Below are 16,829 nucleotides of genomic sequence, written 5' to 3'. Positions count from 1 at the left end.
CCATCGAAACGGTCTCCACTAGAGCGCGCTACTCGCCTCTTGTCAGCCAATTAGATAAGAAAAAGAGCTGAGTGTAGACAATGTTATTGGTTTTGAAAGCGAACAAAGGTGACCTCCTATAAACGAGGAGAGTGTTTGATTGGGTTCTTCAGACAACGCTGCGAGTCACCGCCTGATGCTTGCGACGGTGGTTACATACGTAAATTTGACGTCAGGAGTTCGGAATCTAAAACACTTTGGAATGATTTTATAGTTATAGCGCCCCATATCAATGTTTGTGTTGTAGGCTACACTTTTTAGAATATTCTGTAATGTTTACTTTGGTTTTCCAAACGCTGCTGCAATAAAAAAACAGCAGTTACCATATCTTAAACGCGATTAAGCTAGCGCATGCATGATCATGCATCTTGCGATTCTAAGGCAGCACTTCAGAGTATCAATTTGCCATTTATCACAGGACTCATGAGCAGCTGGCATATGAGATAGGAGAAGACCACCATCAAGCTATGGCTAAGGGGCATGAAATTATATTTCAGTGGCTACCTGGACATACCAGCATTGCTGGTAAAGACATCGCTGACGAAGCCGGCTGGTCTGCTCATCTGGAAGGCCGACTAGTCCCAATCCCCTTATCTAGGACCGATGCTGCAGGAAAGCTTCATATCGTGGCTAAAGCTATGACACATAAATATTGGTCTTCTCTTAACCTCCCGAACTGTCATATCCACATAATTGACCCATCCTTGAAGCTACAAGTGCCATCAAACATTTCCCGCTCTGAGGCGAGAGTATTGTGCCGCCTCTGGCTTGAGGTTGCATTTGCAGAGCCCTACTCGTTCCGCATCGGAATGGGGGACTCGCCCTTGTGGGACTCTTGTAGAACTAGAGAAACAACTGAACACGTCTTATGTTTCTGTCCCCAGTTAGACGTCGAGCGTCAAGCTCTCCGGACAGCACTGAACCGGCTGGACTGAAGGACATTTTTGGAAATGAAGATCTTGGACTATGGCCGTAAGCATCGATGGCACAGAAAGCCACGAAAGCCTTGTTGCACTACCTCAAGTCGACAGACCTGTCGTGATCTCTTAGACATTTAAAGTGATCTCTTAGACATTTAACAATGCCTACGTGTTCTATCGGTGATGCAGAGACGTATAGCTCCGAAGGCGGCAAACATAGCACGCAGCTCGTCGAGGTTTTGCACAAATGGCACCCATATATGAACGTTCCATGATGAATCATTGTCAAAGTGAAATCTTAGATATTTAACACTGCCTACGTGTTGTATCGGTGATGCATAGGCGTATCTATTGGGGCAGGGAAGGGGCACTTGCCCCCCCCCCCCACCCGCTGTCAGAAGTGGAGGGGCAAAGCATGCATGCCGTTTTGCCTCCCCCCCCCCCTGCTTTTGAAAGCGGGTGCTTGTGGCTGTATGCACGCTGGAGAATCCAACAAAAGAACAGTTGAGGCCAAATTTTCTTTGTGAATGCATTAGCCATGTCAGTAATGCTTTTCTTCATTACTTATCCCCTGTTTGGGCAGTAAGGATTGCGTGTGGTGTCTCGCCGAGAAGAGCTGTAGCAGGCAACGAACGGGGTGCACCATACACGCTGGGATTGTAGAGAAGGCTGGCACTAGGCACTTCCCGCCATAACAATTTTCATGTTGCGCTTCCTCCGTCATGCCCAGTTTTATTGCGATAGTAATTATATGGACACTTCTACCGGATTTCTGACGTCGCCGTCGTCGTCACCGTGAGGTTCCCTATAGATAAAATCTTCGCCGCGCGCCGTATGCCCGAGCGGAAGCGTGCGGGGACGCGCGTATCACGGAGAGCGAACGCACTGAATCACCCACGCGCAAGCAAGGAAGCGGGAAGCCAGCGCCGGAGGGAGCGTGGGGGAGGGGGGGGGGCGCCCTTCTACGCTGCCAACAACCGCGCTCGTCGCTCGTCCGCACCGTCTCTTATCTCCACACGGCTCTGACCTTTATGCGCCGTGCATTCGCCGCTCAGTTTCCGTTGAAGCGATAGACCGCACGTACCTTCGCCCGCTGCTGCGGCGTATATATGCGCTTGCTGCCAGCGTTTTGACAGTCGTTGTCTGCAGTCATTCAGTGTGATCTATTCATGTTTGTTTGTGCGCGCTCACACCACGCTTGTTCAATCAGTTAGTAATAGTCGGGCCACATTTTCCAACGCACGCTACACATGCAATGCTGCCCGGGTCGGCAGTGCAGCGCTACAGGTGTGTCCCTTCGCACGCGCTGCCCACGGGAAGCGCTTCTCATCAACACCACCGTTTCTCACGCGCCTCCTCGTGGTCATCGAGTCTCTCGTCATGTCGGTCTACTTACGCCGCAGCACACCTGCTTACTTAATCAGCTCATGTTTACTACAATTCATATTGCTACCAAAGCCGCTCATCTTACTTCGTATGACATTGCTGTACGTGTTGCTATCGCATTCATTGCTTCGCCCTTAGGGCGAAACTGTGACATTTTTGGGGGGAACGCCTAATCATATTAGAAAACATAAAGTCAGCTTGCTATATTTAACATAAGGGCGAGTGAATATACCTTATTATAATCAGCCACGACCAAGGATGTCGTGCCTTATGGCATTGAATTGCCTTGAATTTTTTCTATCGGCATGCGTCGCTTTGACGTTGTCTGTTAAGTGTCTTTTTAGGCGGTTTCAACGTGAGAGTTATATTAGCACACGTTCCATGGCAGAAGCAAAAAAGGACGAAATTTCATAATTTTGAAGAAATGGGAGGTCACTTTTCGGCTGATATGTACCGAAAGTTCGAACTCTGTAGGTTACTTATCTGCTTTGACAATATGTACTAAATATCTGCTTTCTCCCCACTTTTATGCGTTATACAAGGTATTTAGTTGCTTTTCCTGGTTATTTCGGTAAACTATGTGATTCACGGTGTTTATAAGTATGTTGAAGTAGGAATCGTGTCCTGTGTGACAAGTGATAAATGTTTTCTCTGTGCGGGTTCATTGCAGCCTTGTAGAAAGTCACTTATTCAAGTGTTCCAATGTGTTGTACTGTCATTACTCCAAACATTTCTCATACTTCTAAAACAACTGCACAAATTACGAACTTCAAATTCCGTGAAAATAGGGATAATTTTTATTGTAATGCGCTGCGAAATTTTCACGTACTTGTTTTAAATGTAACGCTGTAAATAATTACTGAACCTCTCGTTTTTTTCTCCTATTGTTCGTCATACAAGGCTCGCAGTTTGTTTCTCCGGTGTCTTCGGTGAACTAATAAAGGCATCTCGTTCATATTGGGACAAAATTAGAGGCATGGTAAGCGTATAGTGTAGGCTACGTTGCAAAAAGATGGGTTAAATGCGTCTTTTTACAATAGATTACGTATGCAAGTGGTCCGGAGCGTTATAAGTGTGTTTAACCAGCGGTGTAAAACTTATACCGCTGCCCTGGCATAATTGCAATTACAACCGAGGTCAAATTTTGCTAGCATATGGAGAACGCTACTCAGTTTGCTGGGGATGTTAAATGCGTGTTGATCAAATACAGCTTTTGCAGAAAAAGTCATTTTAAAATTTTAAGAAAAAAAAACAGCAAGCGCGTTCGTGAGAAGCTGCCGTAATCAGCTACGTGTCCCAAGTTCCCAAGAGTACTCTGCATTCGACAAATTTTATACTTAGAAGGAATGGATGCAGCTTAAGTGGAATTTGTCGCGAAGGTTTAACATTTATTTCTTACTAAGGAGCGTTACGAATAATTATTGAACCATCGTTTTCTTTTTTTTTTCTTTTTTTTTAATGCGTGATGCGTATACATTGTGTTCGCCTGGTGTCCTCAGTGAACTAAACGAGTCAGCTTCTTCATTATTAGTAACAGCATGGACGAGGTAATGGGTGATGTGTAGGCAAAGTTCAAACTGGGTGGGTAATTGAGACTATGGTAATACATAACCTATGTTAAATGTTTTAGCGTTTTGAGTGTGCCTAAAGAACGGGGAATTTAACCCGTTGCTCTGGCAGAACTACAAATGCCACAGAGACCACACTTAGCAGAAATGGGTAGAACGCTATGAAAATCGTTGTGCGAAGTTAAATGAGTGGAATCAAACAGAGCTTGTCTTAAGTTTTACAACGTGTGATATGGCCACTGTCAGCTACGCTTCCCATTGTCCCCACATGGCTGTAGGTTATACAACATGTTTATTATGGTGGCTAGATGAGTAGGTGTGCCGACCGAACGTAGTTCACCACTTCTCGGCATCATGACGCGGAAGTGGCGCTGCGGACAGTATAACGATTGAGCTGCGCGCAACGTCGGCTGCGCTGTGTAGTCGAGCAGCGTGTTTGATAGTATCGCTGCCTCTGCTCTAGCTTTGAAGTACGCGTTATACAATGCCGTTTTGAGCAGTGTAGGCAAAGCCAGAATGGGGAATGTGTTACTGTCGTCTAGTCAGAAGACACGATATGCTGAAGTCAATTTTGTAGCTTGACGATTGGTCGCATTTATTGGTATAAACGTGGCGCTCCAGCCCATTGCAATAAATACGTAGATGCATTTTTTCCATGCATAAAAGAATACTGCAGTGATTTTATACGGTATATGGAAACCTGTTTACGTGATATTTACTGAGTTCTATTGTTTCAATTTCGATAAATCTAGCCATTGTGTTTTATTGCTTCGCATGGCAGCATTTATGCATGGCTTTACTGCCTTGGCGTGGCAGCATTTTGTCTACTTCCACAAGAAGGGAGCTGACTACTTCTGCAGATTTAATTAACAGTCATTGCACCACCGTTCCCTGGACAGAAACATTTGCTCGCACATATGATCAAATACTTTCAGGAGGATGACTTTAGTGAGCATGGTGCTGTTTCCGTTCTTCTGGCAAACGGAAAACACGACAGCTGTTGTACCTTCCAATGAATGCCGTGTCCAGCGGCCGTGAGGCAGAACACACGAGTTTAGGTGTCGAAAACTGAATGTTGTCGTTGCCATTTGCACAGGCTTCACTAACATCTCCTTCCTGGGATCTCGCCGCATTTTCAGTACAGCTTGCTGTCTTAATCACCTGTTGTGATGGCAATCCCAAAGAATTCTTCGTTTTCCTTTTTTTTTTTTGGGGGGGGGGGGGGGAATCGCTTTAGAGAGGTAGGCAGGAGCACCTGGCAGAATTGATGGCGGTGCATCGTTGGTAAGCCATGGACGCTCCCTTGGAATCTGGTCAACCTCTCGGTTGACCACATGGGTGAAATCGCTCTAAATGATATGTTCTTGAAAGAGTCGCTCGCACTCAACTGATGTCGGCCCCAGTTGCTTGTCCGCTGGATGAAGGGTCAGTTCCCATTTCCTAAAAAGGTCAGGTTATTTTGGCACCGAAGGCAAGGTTATTTTAGGCATCTTTCTCAAAAATTTAGAACCCTACTTGCAGTTCGGATCGAAGCAGTTTCCTTGGTGGCCTTCTTTGGTGGAGCAATACCGCCGCCAATATCGTCAGTCATTTTTCCGTCCAGGAACATTTCACATGTCTTATGAACTTTCAAACATTAAGAAAGACCCGGAGCTATTCACCTTTCAAGCTGACACGAACAGACAACATACAACTATTCCAATACGGGTTTTATATTTTTGCGCGCTATCTGCCACATACAGCAGACGACGCGCGCTGCGGAACCACTATACTGACCGCAGCGCCAGTTTTGCGTCATGACGCGGAGAAGTGGCAAACTACGCTGCAGACGCGCGGGTCGGCACACCTACCCATCTAGCCACCGTAGTGTTTATATTTCGTGGAAAATAATGGTAGGTGTGGTAACAGTAAGTGCCATGTCTGACAAAACGTTTCACGTTTCTGGTCAAGTTAGAAGCCTTGCAAATAAGTACTGAACTCTCGTCTTTTTTCCCCTATTTTCATGCCTCATAAGACGTTCGCAGTTGGCTTCTGCGGGGTCCTCGGTGAACTAATCAAGGAACATTGGTTATATTTCGCGAAAATAAGGGGCGCGTTATGGTAATGTGTAGGCTAAGTTCAAAGTGAGGGAAAAAATTACGAAATATTTGCAGTAAATTACGCATGCAAGTGATCCAGAGCTTTATCAATGTGCTTTACGAACAAAGCAGAATTTATCTCGCAGCTCTGGGAGATCTGGGAACGAAACTGAGATAAAATTTAACATAAATAGGGGGGATGCTATGCCATCAGCTATGGTTAAAGCTTCTGGCTAAGTAAAATGTGTGTTGATGAATTACTGGCTTTCAAAAATTCCTAACAGAAAATTTAGTGCCATTGCATCTGTGTATGACCAGCGAAGCTGTGTATATGGTGATTGACCGTTGCTCCGGCGAAACGTTCCAAGTTTGCAGGATTGGGGCCACATGGACTTTCCAATTGTTCTTTCTTTCCGATTCGCATTCGCATTAATGCTTATTTGATTACTTTTGCATAAGTCTACAACGTTTACTGCGTCGCTCTGAAGCAGAGCTACAGACCTTTCATATTACATGTGCCTCGAAACAAGCAATGTGCCGTCTACATATTAAAAACAGCTAAATAAAAGCCGTGACAGCACTGAACCCTGCGGCACTCCTGCTGTACGGTACCGCAGTGTGCTGTGCGCATAATTAAAGAAACAGCAACTTCAGACCGATTCAAAAGATATGTGTTAAAGAAATCTAGAAAATGTCCCCGGCAGTCATGGTTCAAAAATATACTGCATAGAATACGGTGGTTATAACTGAGTCAAATGCCTTTGAGATATCCAAAAAGCGTCCACAGGCCACCTGGCTTCGTTCAAACCAAGTGGACTATGTAACGATGCCCAGGTTACAGTGAACTAGAACATACGTATATGAGAAGGGCACCGACCAACACGCGCTTCACCTTATCGCACTTGTCGCGCGAAGTGCTGCTCATAGCGGTGGCGTTCTCGCTAAAGGATCCTTAACACTAAGCCGACACGACACCGCTTTTAGTCTGCCGACTGTTGGCGATAGCCTTTTCCTTCCTTTAAACCGTTGGCCACAGCATTTTCCGTCCTGTAAAAGGCTGTCTCCAACAGTCGGCAGACCAAAATCGGCGTCGTGTCTGCCTAGTGCGAAGGAGCCTTAGCTGTTGAACGTGTCTAGCAAACCGTAGCTCTACCCATGACCGGTTTGGAGCACGCGTCTGCTCAGACGCCAGGCGCGCGTTCCAGATGAGGCCGTGCTCCAGCGCTGCGCATGCGCCTTCAGTAGTTAGCGACTGCGGCGCCGCCACTACTGGCGCCACAAAAAGCGTCCGGCGGAGAGGTGCAGCAGTCGCGCCACTCAAAAACGGTCGCGCTACACTCTAACCAGGTGGTCCTACTTTTAATGCGCTAGCATTCTCAGGGTACTTCGCGCACGGAAGAATCTCTTTGACATCGACTTGGAGCACTGAGTACGTGCCACTCGGTCTGTGTTGGTGTTCAACGAACGTCTTTGATGCCTACTTGGGTAACTAGGTATCTGCCACAGGGAAGTTTTCGCTCTGAGATGACGAAAATTATGCTTTGAATTTCTGCTATGCTGGGTGGAGTCGAACCCAGGTCACAAGGGTTCCTCAAGGACAGCAACGCGACGCTTTAGCAGGCATTGCTTCAAATGCACTGGGTATGGGCCGCTCTTCAATGAACATCTCGCCAACTTGGGTGGCTGCGTATGTGGTACTGGGTGTGCGGCAAGCGAGGGAACCATTCTCAGCGTTCGCACGCACCGGTGCGCCATGCATTTAGGAGGCCACATACACGCTAGATGGCACCGAGTGTTCTTAGGAAAGTGCAAAAGAGGAGTCGCGCTGCAGTACACGCCTCATACGTAACTCGTTTCGACGGTGGCAATACGTTCTGCGGCTATATTGATGCAATGCTAAGGCACTATCGTCGACAGCCGTTGTTAGACAGGTTCTGCGGAATTTGTATTATTATTAGTTGTAGTATATAGTAGTATTTAGTACTACTACCGCTGAAGATACCACAAATTTCTGAAACCAGCCTTCAGGGGCCCTGAAACACCTTGTTACCAGCGACAGAATGGAATGAGTGCGACGGCTTTTATGGAGTGTGTATATGAATTTTTTTGCAAGGGCCCAATATGAACGAATACATAAAGAGGGCAAGGTTGAGTTTACCGGTTCTTCCTCAACTAATTTTTGCTGGGACACGGTCGATAGCAATATAAACAAACGACCGGCATTTATAGAGTGAAATATTGTCGACTTACAACTGAATTTACGTCTATTAAGAAGTGAATATCCACGCATTGGTAACAAAAAGAAACCGAAAAGTATAGCAACATCACATGATTTCGGAAATCAACTCTCGTTGTTAAACGCATTCCCACGATTGCCTGAAAACTCGTCAAGATGTTCAAATTGATGTTTTGAAAATGCAGCGGAACGCTCACACGGAAACACATGTCGTCCTGCTTATTTATGATTTCAGTCTCTATAATATCACCGGTTAGCTAGGCTTCATGCTTTGTCATCATTTTGCATTGATCCAACAAGGTCCGCAACCACTGTCGTGGCATTTATATATACGCTTCGCATGCTCGCTCATTATTCAGCCAGAGACGTAGGCGAAAGTGGCTCATTGTGGTCAGACATGACCTTTTCGCCATGAGTCCATGCATCATTACTCCTATATACAGTGTTCATCGTTTCTTGCTCTGTCTGCTTTTGTTTAACCCTAACAAAAGAAAACATGCACCCCGAGAAGTGTGTTGAAGGTGAAACATCTGGTAGCACGTAGACCAGCAACCCTTAGTTTGAGGCAGTATACAGAGAGGATTTTTTTTTCTTTTTTTATACTGTACAATTTTTCAATAAACAAGCCAGGAGTGTAGCTTACATGATTCTTGCAGATGAAGTCCTAGGTAAGGTGTACACACTTTGCTGCTACTAATGGTAATAATGTGAGCATCCGATAACTAATTTACAAAAACGTACTACTTACTTTTTTTATTAGTGCCTTTGGGGGCAGTTGTATAAATGGCAAATTTGGATGGAGTCACATTTTAATGCCCCCCCATTCTTTAAAAATCTGGAAAATCTCACCTAATTCTTCACATTCATAATCAATTTCTACTTTCAATCGAGGCAAAATGTAAACCAATCACGCCGGGAGCGTAGAAAAGTCGGCTGTTCTGTCACATCAGACGGAAATGCCCCGTGACGAAAACCAGGACTAAGTGTGAAATGGAACGTCGATACCGATACGACACGTTTCGCCTGCCGTGACATGCCACCCCTCAATCTTCGTCATACACTTTCCGTGTGACGTTCGAATTCTCTGGATTGAGCGTTGAAATTCGATGAAGAATATATTTAATTATTATATGATTTTAACGAGTTAAAAAAACGAGGGTGCAATAATATGTGACTGTCTCCAAGCTTGGGCACACTCTCTCCAAGTTTGCCCAAGGCTATGAAAAGTTAATGAAAAATATTTCTGAATCCGTTTTCCGAGACTCTATATTAGCGGTAACGTTAACGTTATAAGCATTATGTCCGCCTCGCCTAGGAACTCCTATGCCTAAACTCCATGTTCGCTACTCTCATTTGATTGGGTTATATATAGGCACTTTTTTAAAATATTTGACATATTGAGGCTGTTTTCAGTGGATGTGCATTAACGACTCACAATGACAAGCCTACGTTAAACATTCTTGCCATCTTTGTGATGGCTTATTAGATTCTCGAGAAACTAAAAAGAAGAAATAATTGCGAGAGGCTTTTTTTATTGTTCTCACGGCACATGCAGTTAATTACTAGGAACTCTTTACATTTCTTCCGGTCCTGAAAGTTATCAAGAGTCGGTTTTTGCTTATACGGAATCACTAAATCAGTTCTTTTTTTCTTTATTTCGTTTTGAGTTCCATTACAGAAACTGCAGGTGCCTACGCTCCATAGACATCTTGAATAAAAATTTGTAGTGGTTATTGAACAATCAACATGCCTTTAGTGGCATTGGTTTTCTATAGCTGCAGAAATCCGCATCGCCCCGCGGTGAATGGCAACTGTGTGCGTGATGCGTTGGTATCACATGACTCCAGTTTGGGCGAAGGCGAGGAGAGAAGGAAGAAGGGACATTTTGCAGCAGGGAGAAAAAGAGAAAGAAAGCCGCACAGGTAAGGCCTCCGTATTTATTCAGAATTGTCGCTTCCTTTACTCGCTACATCGAACTCTGCCGCTCTGTTTGCGCATTGGAATAATGCCCGCAGCACGCATAATCCGATAAAGGCGAATGCTAAACATATGTGCAGCCCATGTGACAATTTTCACTCAGCCTTCAGGCGTATAGCCGTCATCATGCAATGCCTTGTAATCAAATGCCGTAACTCATTCGTGGTCGCGCATGGAAACGCTCTACGTTACAACCCGTCAAGGAGAGAACTCCTCGCTGCGGTCCTGGACGAAGTATGGCCCGTGTTTAACATATAATGCTTCGCACGTGCGTGTGTATAGTGCGCATGTTTTCAAAATATCGATTGTTCTTTTCTGTTTGAAGCAGGATTATCCTTTGTAATCCATTGCTTGCCCACCTGCCATGCTCTCAACTGAGAGTTGCAGTATTGCAAATAAATAAACAAAAAATAGGAGCTTGACGTGCAAATGTTAATGGGCTCCTAACTTTAAGAAAGAAAGACGGGGACGGGGAGCACGAAAGGTTAGTACCTCTGTTAACAAACTCATCTGGGACAACCATTAAAAACATTGGTGATTAACTGTTAACTGATGAACTGTTAGTCCCTTGGAACTATACTGGCAGGTGATGGCCTCCTCGCAGTTACTCCCATGAAGAGTAACTGTTTCCTGTTTGCACGCTATTTAGTGAAACTCGACTTTAGGTGGACAGTGCTTGCGTGAGGTTCACAGGGTGATGTATAAGAATCATCACACTACGTTGAATTTCCGCATTTAATTAACAGAAAATGGACGTTTAGACTGTATTACTCGACGGCACGAAGTCCTAACTCATTTTTCTATATTGACTTCTTTGAGACACACGACGAAATACTTTTTTCCCCTGCTTGGGTTGCCACGCGGCATAACGTCAGCGTGTAATTAAATGTAAGCATGCAGGCCGGTTTCATAGAGATACTGCAATAGCGACATATCAAATGTGTCGTCCATAATACCCCTTCCATAGTCTTCAGCTTAATCACTCTTCAGTTTCAAACCTCTAAGTACACTTTCGCAAATTGTCTTTGTCCCAGGGCACGTCCAAAGGAGAGGACGACGAAAGACTTTGTCGCTGAAATTTGCTCGCCGCACGCTCGCTTTGCATTCAATCTCGACAGGGACTAACGGCAGGTTTTTTTAGACTAAGTGCTCCTTTACCGTTGCTTTCCCAGGCATTTTTCTTAGAGTAGAAACAAAGCTCGGGCAGACCGAAAGCAGTGGGCTAACTCCCTAAAATAACTCCCTTCGTATAAGAAGTTCATCAACTGCCTACGCTTAAGAGACAGGCTTAGCACAGTATTTACAGACCGCTTCACTAGGACGGGTGTATAAATCCAACAGTGTGCATGCACACGGCCGCTAAGCGGGAACACTATATATACTTGCGACTGCGTGCTAACGATCATGCGGCCCTCAGCGGAACGTGATGGTGCGCCCGCACACACCATCGTCGTTTCACAGCGCGTCGTTCGTACCCTTGCGTCTAGCGGTTAAGGCCCGGTCACACTGGGCCGGCACGACACCGATGCCGACGAGACGCGAAAACGATTCCGGACAGATGCCGGACAAGACATGGACAAGAGGGGGGTAGACCCCGCTATGGCCATATATACCTGCAAATGTAAATAAATTCGCCGCTCTGGTAAACTCGCAGTTGGGCTTTAAGATTACTTGGAGCGAATATACGAATTGTTTTACTTTTCTAACCGCCATGGTTGCTCAGCGGCTATGGTAGTGGGCTGCTGAGCACGACGTCGCGGGATCGAACCCCAGCCACGGCGGCCATATGTCGATGGGGTCGAAATGCGAAAACACCCGTGTACTTAGATTTAGGTGCATGTTAAAGAACCCCAGGTGGTCCAAATTTCCGGAGTCTCCCACTACGGCGTGCCTCATCAGATCGTGCTTTTGGCACGTAAAGCCCCGTAATTTTTGTTTTACTTTTCTCTTCTTTTTTTCGAGAATAAAGGTAATACAGATAAAAACGCGAGGAGCCCAAGTGGACCTTAGCCGATCATTCCACGGCGGTGTAGGCGGTCATGTCGTTGCAGTGCGACAACAAAATCATCAGGCAGTCTGTCGACGACTCAGCTTCCTCCGACGCACCGCCGACACGGCCGTCGGTGGACCGTCTGTGGACCTCTTGGTTTCGGGGCAGTGTGACGGGGCGCCGACACTATGGAGACAGCTGTCCGGGGGAGTCGGCACTATTATCGGCGTCGTGTATACCTATATAGTGTGACCGGGCCTTTATGAAAATTTCGAAAGGAACGCAGTTCTCTTCAATATTCGAGTGTGTAAAATGTCTTTGATGATGATGATTATGATGATTTATTCGCATCCCCTTTGAAACGGGGCGGTGACAAATAGTCACCTAGCCTGCTTGATTTAATCAAGTATAATGTACTTGTTTTTCATTCTAGAATTTTTGTATACGCCTCCATCATATTTTTTCCCTCAGAACATCTCTTTCTACCTTGTATCGCTACCCATATGCCCGTAAGGGATCCGGTCGTATCAATGTCTTCCCTGCTTTATTTCCACCAATACTCTAAGCGTCTCTTGTTTATTTGGAGTGCTGACCGGTTGACGCTTCCACCAACTTTGAATCCACGCGCTTCTGGAAGGTGTACGTTGCCTCCGGGTCTCACTGGGTGAATTCCTTCGCATGCCATTATTCTTTATTACGTGTGCGACGCGCCTTCTATAGGCCGCCCATATGAATCGACGCACTGGTATAAACACCGCAAATTGAACGTCGCTTATCGCCTTGAAAGTTTTGCAATATATTTTAGGTGGAACGTACACAGGTTGTGGTTAAGTCGGCAACTCTCCGTTGGGGTGATTCTTTGCTGTTTTTCAGAACAATGTCATCGAGGCAGCCGGTTGCCGGTGGCTGGGTAAGTGGATACCTTTGTCATCGGCTTTGCGGGCGAAGGAAGAACTCAAAATTCGCAACGACTAATTCTGACAGGGCTCAACATTCTCCTAAATGCAGTTTTCTTTTGCTTTAGCAGGAACAGGGAAAGGCTCTAGCAGCCAAGCGGTACTACGCTGTTTGCTCCGGCGTATTTTATGCAAATATTAGCAATGCGCCAGCATGCCATACTTACGGGAACGCAATAGTAGAGAGTTTTAGTTTCACGTACGCAGGAGCTCTGCGCACGCAAACGTGAAAGTTCTACGTACGCTACGCACCGCATGCGTGGGACGCTAATAGTTTTACGTACGCAATAGTATGTTGTAGGAGGCCTTGACAACTTATAGATCGTTGTTTCTGCATCTCTTCTTGCGCCCTCTGCTGGCAGACATGAACGCTTTTCAGCCAAGTTCGTTCAAGATGAGCCGAAATCGGAACCAAAGCGCGATTCTCGGACCTCGCAAACAACGCGTCCGTGCTACCTTGCAAGTTCTGAGTTCCGTGCCTGCAGGGTGCTAAGCTGCAAAATGCCTCCCAGCTTTCTTTGTGATCATCATTAATTATGTGTGCTCTCGTGGACTTCGAAAAGCGTGAACACGCAGCACAACACTACGGTGGCTAGCCACACGCACCGTCGGTACGTTCGGATGCGATCTTGAAACTGCTCTCGGCTTTTGGAGATATCGCGTTAGCAGCTCGCGAAGTCGGCCCCGTAAGTGCGGCACGCAACGCAAAAGCGCAGATTTAGCGTGCGTACGTGAGACGCGACGGGGCTCCCTACGTTCTGCGCATGCGCACTTCGATCCCGCAAGATCTTCACGTACTTAGCGCTTCTACGTACGTGAAACTAAAACTGTCTCGTAACTTATATAAACGTGCGCGCTCAGCATTTATGTACGCGGTCACGTTGAAAGCGCCGTGGAGGTATACTTATGCATGGGTCATCAGGCACTTTATATGCGTGACACCTTCAGAGGTTCCGCAGAAAAGTGGTAAAAGCGAAGGACCTAGCGAATGACAGCCGGCACCCGCCGTGGTGGCGTAGTGGCTTTGGTGTGGCGCTTCTAAACCCGAGGTCGCGGGATCAAATACCGGTCGCGACGGCCGCATTTTGATGGGGGCGAAATGCAAAAACGTTCGTGTACTGTGCATTGCGTGCGCGTTAAAGAATCCCAGGTGGTCGAAATTAATCCGGAGTCCCCCAATACGGCGTGCCTCATAATCATATCGTGGTTTTGGCACGTAAAACCCCAGATTTTATTTATTTTTTCTGACGGTCGATCGAATGGATCTAAGTTCTTTGGTGTCCCTAAAGTTTCATTTCATCGGTTCTTATAAAAAAAGAAAGAAAAAAAAGCGAACTAAAAACCACCAAGTGTCAGGATGGCGTAATTTAGCGATACTATCAACTTTGAAGCCACCTCTTTGAACGCACTGATATCGGCGAGCCTCGAGATCCCGTAGCACCAGGGCCACGAGCTCTGCATTGTTCGTGTACAGACAGTGGACGCACTTCTCAGCTGCTCTGACTTGAAAAAAAAAACTAATTTGTTTGATATCGTACGAATTAAGTAAGCTTGACATATGCGATACTTGTAGTGAGACAGTGACCTGCAGCTGTGGGATCACACGCTCTCTGCCATTTGACGCGCATCACCAACGTAAACGCGATCAGTTGTATAGGAGGCGCGGTCACTCGCATTGGAATGAATGCACGCAGAAGCAGCATCTGCGTTCATCGCGGCCTTTTCTTTGCACATGCAGAGAGCGAGTGCCGTGAGCGGCGAGGATCACAGGCCCAGCGGCCAGTGCTTCATGGCTGCCGACGGCCAGCTCTACTGGCAACCGACACCACAACGCGGCGCCGCCCCAAGGGGCAACAAGCAAGGACCGGTAGGTGCCCGAGCGCACCACGCGTGGCGCACGATTGTCCCGCTGCGATGTGCGGGCCCCCTGTGGGGCAATGGAAAGTAAAAAAATATATAAATTGTGGAGTTTAACGGGTCGAAACTACAATGAAAATGTTAGGCGTGCCGTGCATATTTCAGAGTTCACCGTTATATATAGTGGTGAACTGTGGAATATTTTGTGGGTCACCTGAGAGTCTTTAACGTGTCCCCACTGCACTGTACACGGGCGTTCTCGCATTCCACCCCCGCCGAATAGAAATGCGCCCAAGCTCAAACCCGCCAGCTTGTGCTGAGAAGCTCAACTCTATAGCCATTGAGCTACTGCGGTGGCTGGAAACGACAAGTGTTGTGGTGCACTGTGAAGAGCCTAATTCGCCATTAACTAACGAAGAATGCTGATGCGGTATTAGTAGTAAAAAAATGCCAAGCACACGTGATAGGCGTTGTTCACACGACGACAATTTCTTTTGCCCCTTGTCATCCCTTGTCTGTATCAAAAATGAAACTATTTGCCGAAGCGTCTACATTGATTAAATAATTCAGAAGGATGACACCAAAATGTCCAGGGCCGCTGGAAGTCACATTTAACCAAAAGTGATACGCGCAAGACTTGGGCCCTTACCTGTTGGAATCGAAATGAACCATGGTTCTGCGCAAAGGTCTCGTATGATCGGATGCAGTAAGTATATGCTATCTCGTTGTGCTATTCTGTACGCTGATTACACTATGTTGTTGAATTCGCCACCATATGTCAGCTCTGATTGGACTGTTGTGCTGCTGCGGCCTCTATAGTTGGCTCAAAACGCCAACATGGAGGAACAATGGCGGAACAGTAGGCCATCTGTGCAGATTTGCCAAAGGAATGAACTTTCTTTTTGTCTTGAATAGGGACCCCGCTTCACTGGCTATGAGAAGCAGTACTCGCCTTATGAAGAGTACTCCCCTCCCGCTGTGCCGCAGCGGCCCACGAAAAGTAGGGTAAGCGCTGCTCAGTACTCGTGTCGATTAACTGAACAATGATTGACATGTATGTAGAGCTGTACGCAGTGCGTACGTGACGACGTAACTTTCAAAGGTCATGTGGCAGTACTGGGGAACTAGGGAGTGAACCGCGTGGTTTAGATACTTACCTTAAGGCTAATCTCTCTATGTAACTGTTCTAAACGAACCGCGAAGCTCTAGGTATACTTGCCGGGTGGCGTCTACCCACCGATGTCGAAGCTTACTTCGACCAAACTTCATATTGCGTCGTGGGAACAAGGCACACAGCAACATTCAGACCCTAATTAACGAATGAACTTATTGCACTCGAACGCGGTCCTTTTTATACTGCTAACTAGCGGGAGGTCTTCATGGGCGCGGCTAGTGGAGATGACGATAGCACACTGGATGCCACAGCAACCTTGTCCCCCCTTCTAAGCGAAAGCGCAGTGGAATTCATCGAGGCCTTGATGATCTTCGCAGTGGCGGATCTGGGACGTCTGCAGGACCTGGAGGCGCTTCTTCTGCAAGTGCCTCTGATGTAAGATGTCCTGCAGCTTCGGCGTTTTCGACTGTGTCTGTTGGTGCATCCTCCGTAGCTGGTGAAGTGCGAGGTCGTAGCTGGCCTCCGTGTCGGCGTTGAAACCCCGGCTCCGTCGCTACCGTTGACATTTGTGCTCCATGGGTGGACTCCACAATTCCAGGCATCCATTTAGGTCGGCTGTCACGAAATGTTCGGCTTCACGTTGGCGGTCCGGCTGACTTTGGATTTCTTTGCCTGTGAGACTTTCAGTGGCATTCTTCTTGGTTCTCA

The 16,829-nt window shown here is 46.6% G+C and overlaps 1 protein-coding gene across 1 annotated transcript in view; it reads left to right on the top strand.

Annotated features, from left to right (window-relative positions):
• The first annotated feature begins 13,071 nt into the window (after positions 1-13,071).
• Positions 13,072-16,829, top strand: part of LOC119448421 (uncharacterized) — a 40,382-nt gene continuing 36,624 nt past the window's right edge. The window contains exons 1-3 of the mRNA XM_037711734.2: positions 13,072-13,104; positions 14,889-15,017; positions 15,923-16,012. Coding sequence (XP_037567662.2) covers positions 13,072-13,104; positions 14,889-15,017; positions 15,923-16,012 — 252 coding nt within the window. The remainder of the gene's footprint in view (positions 13,105-14,888; positions 15,018-15,922; positions 16,013-16,829) is intronic.

The sequence above is a fragment of the Dermacentor silvarum genome, chromosome 1 (assembly GCF_013339745.2).
Source record: "Dermacentor silvarum isolate Dsil-2018 chromosome 1, BIME_Dsil_1.4, whole genome shotgun sequence".
Lineage (NCBI taxonomy): Eukaryota > Metazoa > Arthropoda > Arachnida > Ixodida > Ixodidae > Dermacentor > Dermacentor silvarum.
The sequence above is the reverse complement of the archived record's forward strand: the minus strand, read 5'-3'. Positions and strand labels throughout refer to the sequence as shown.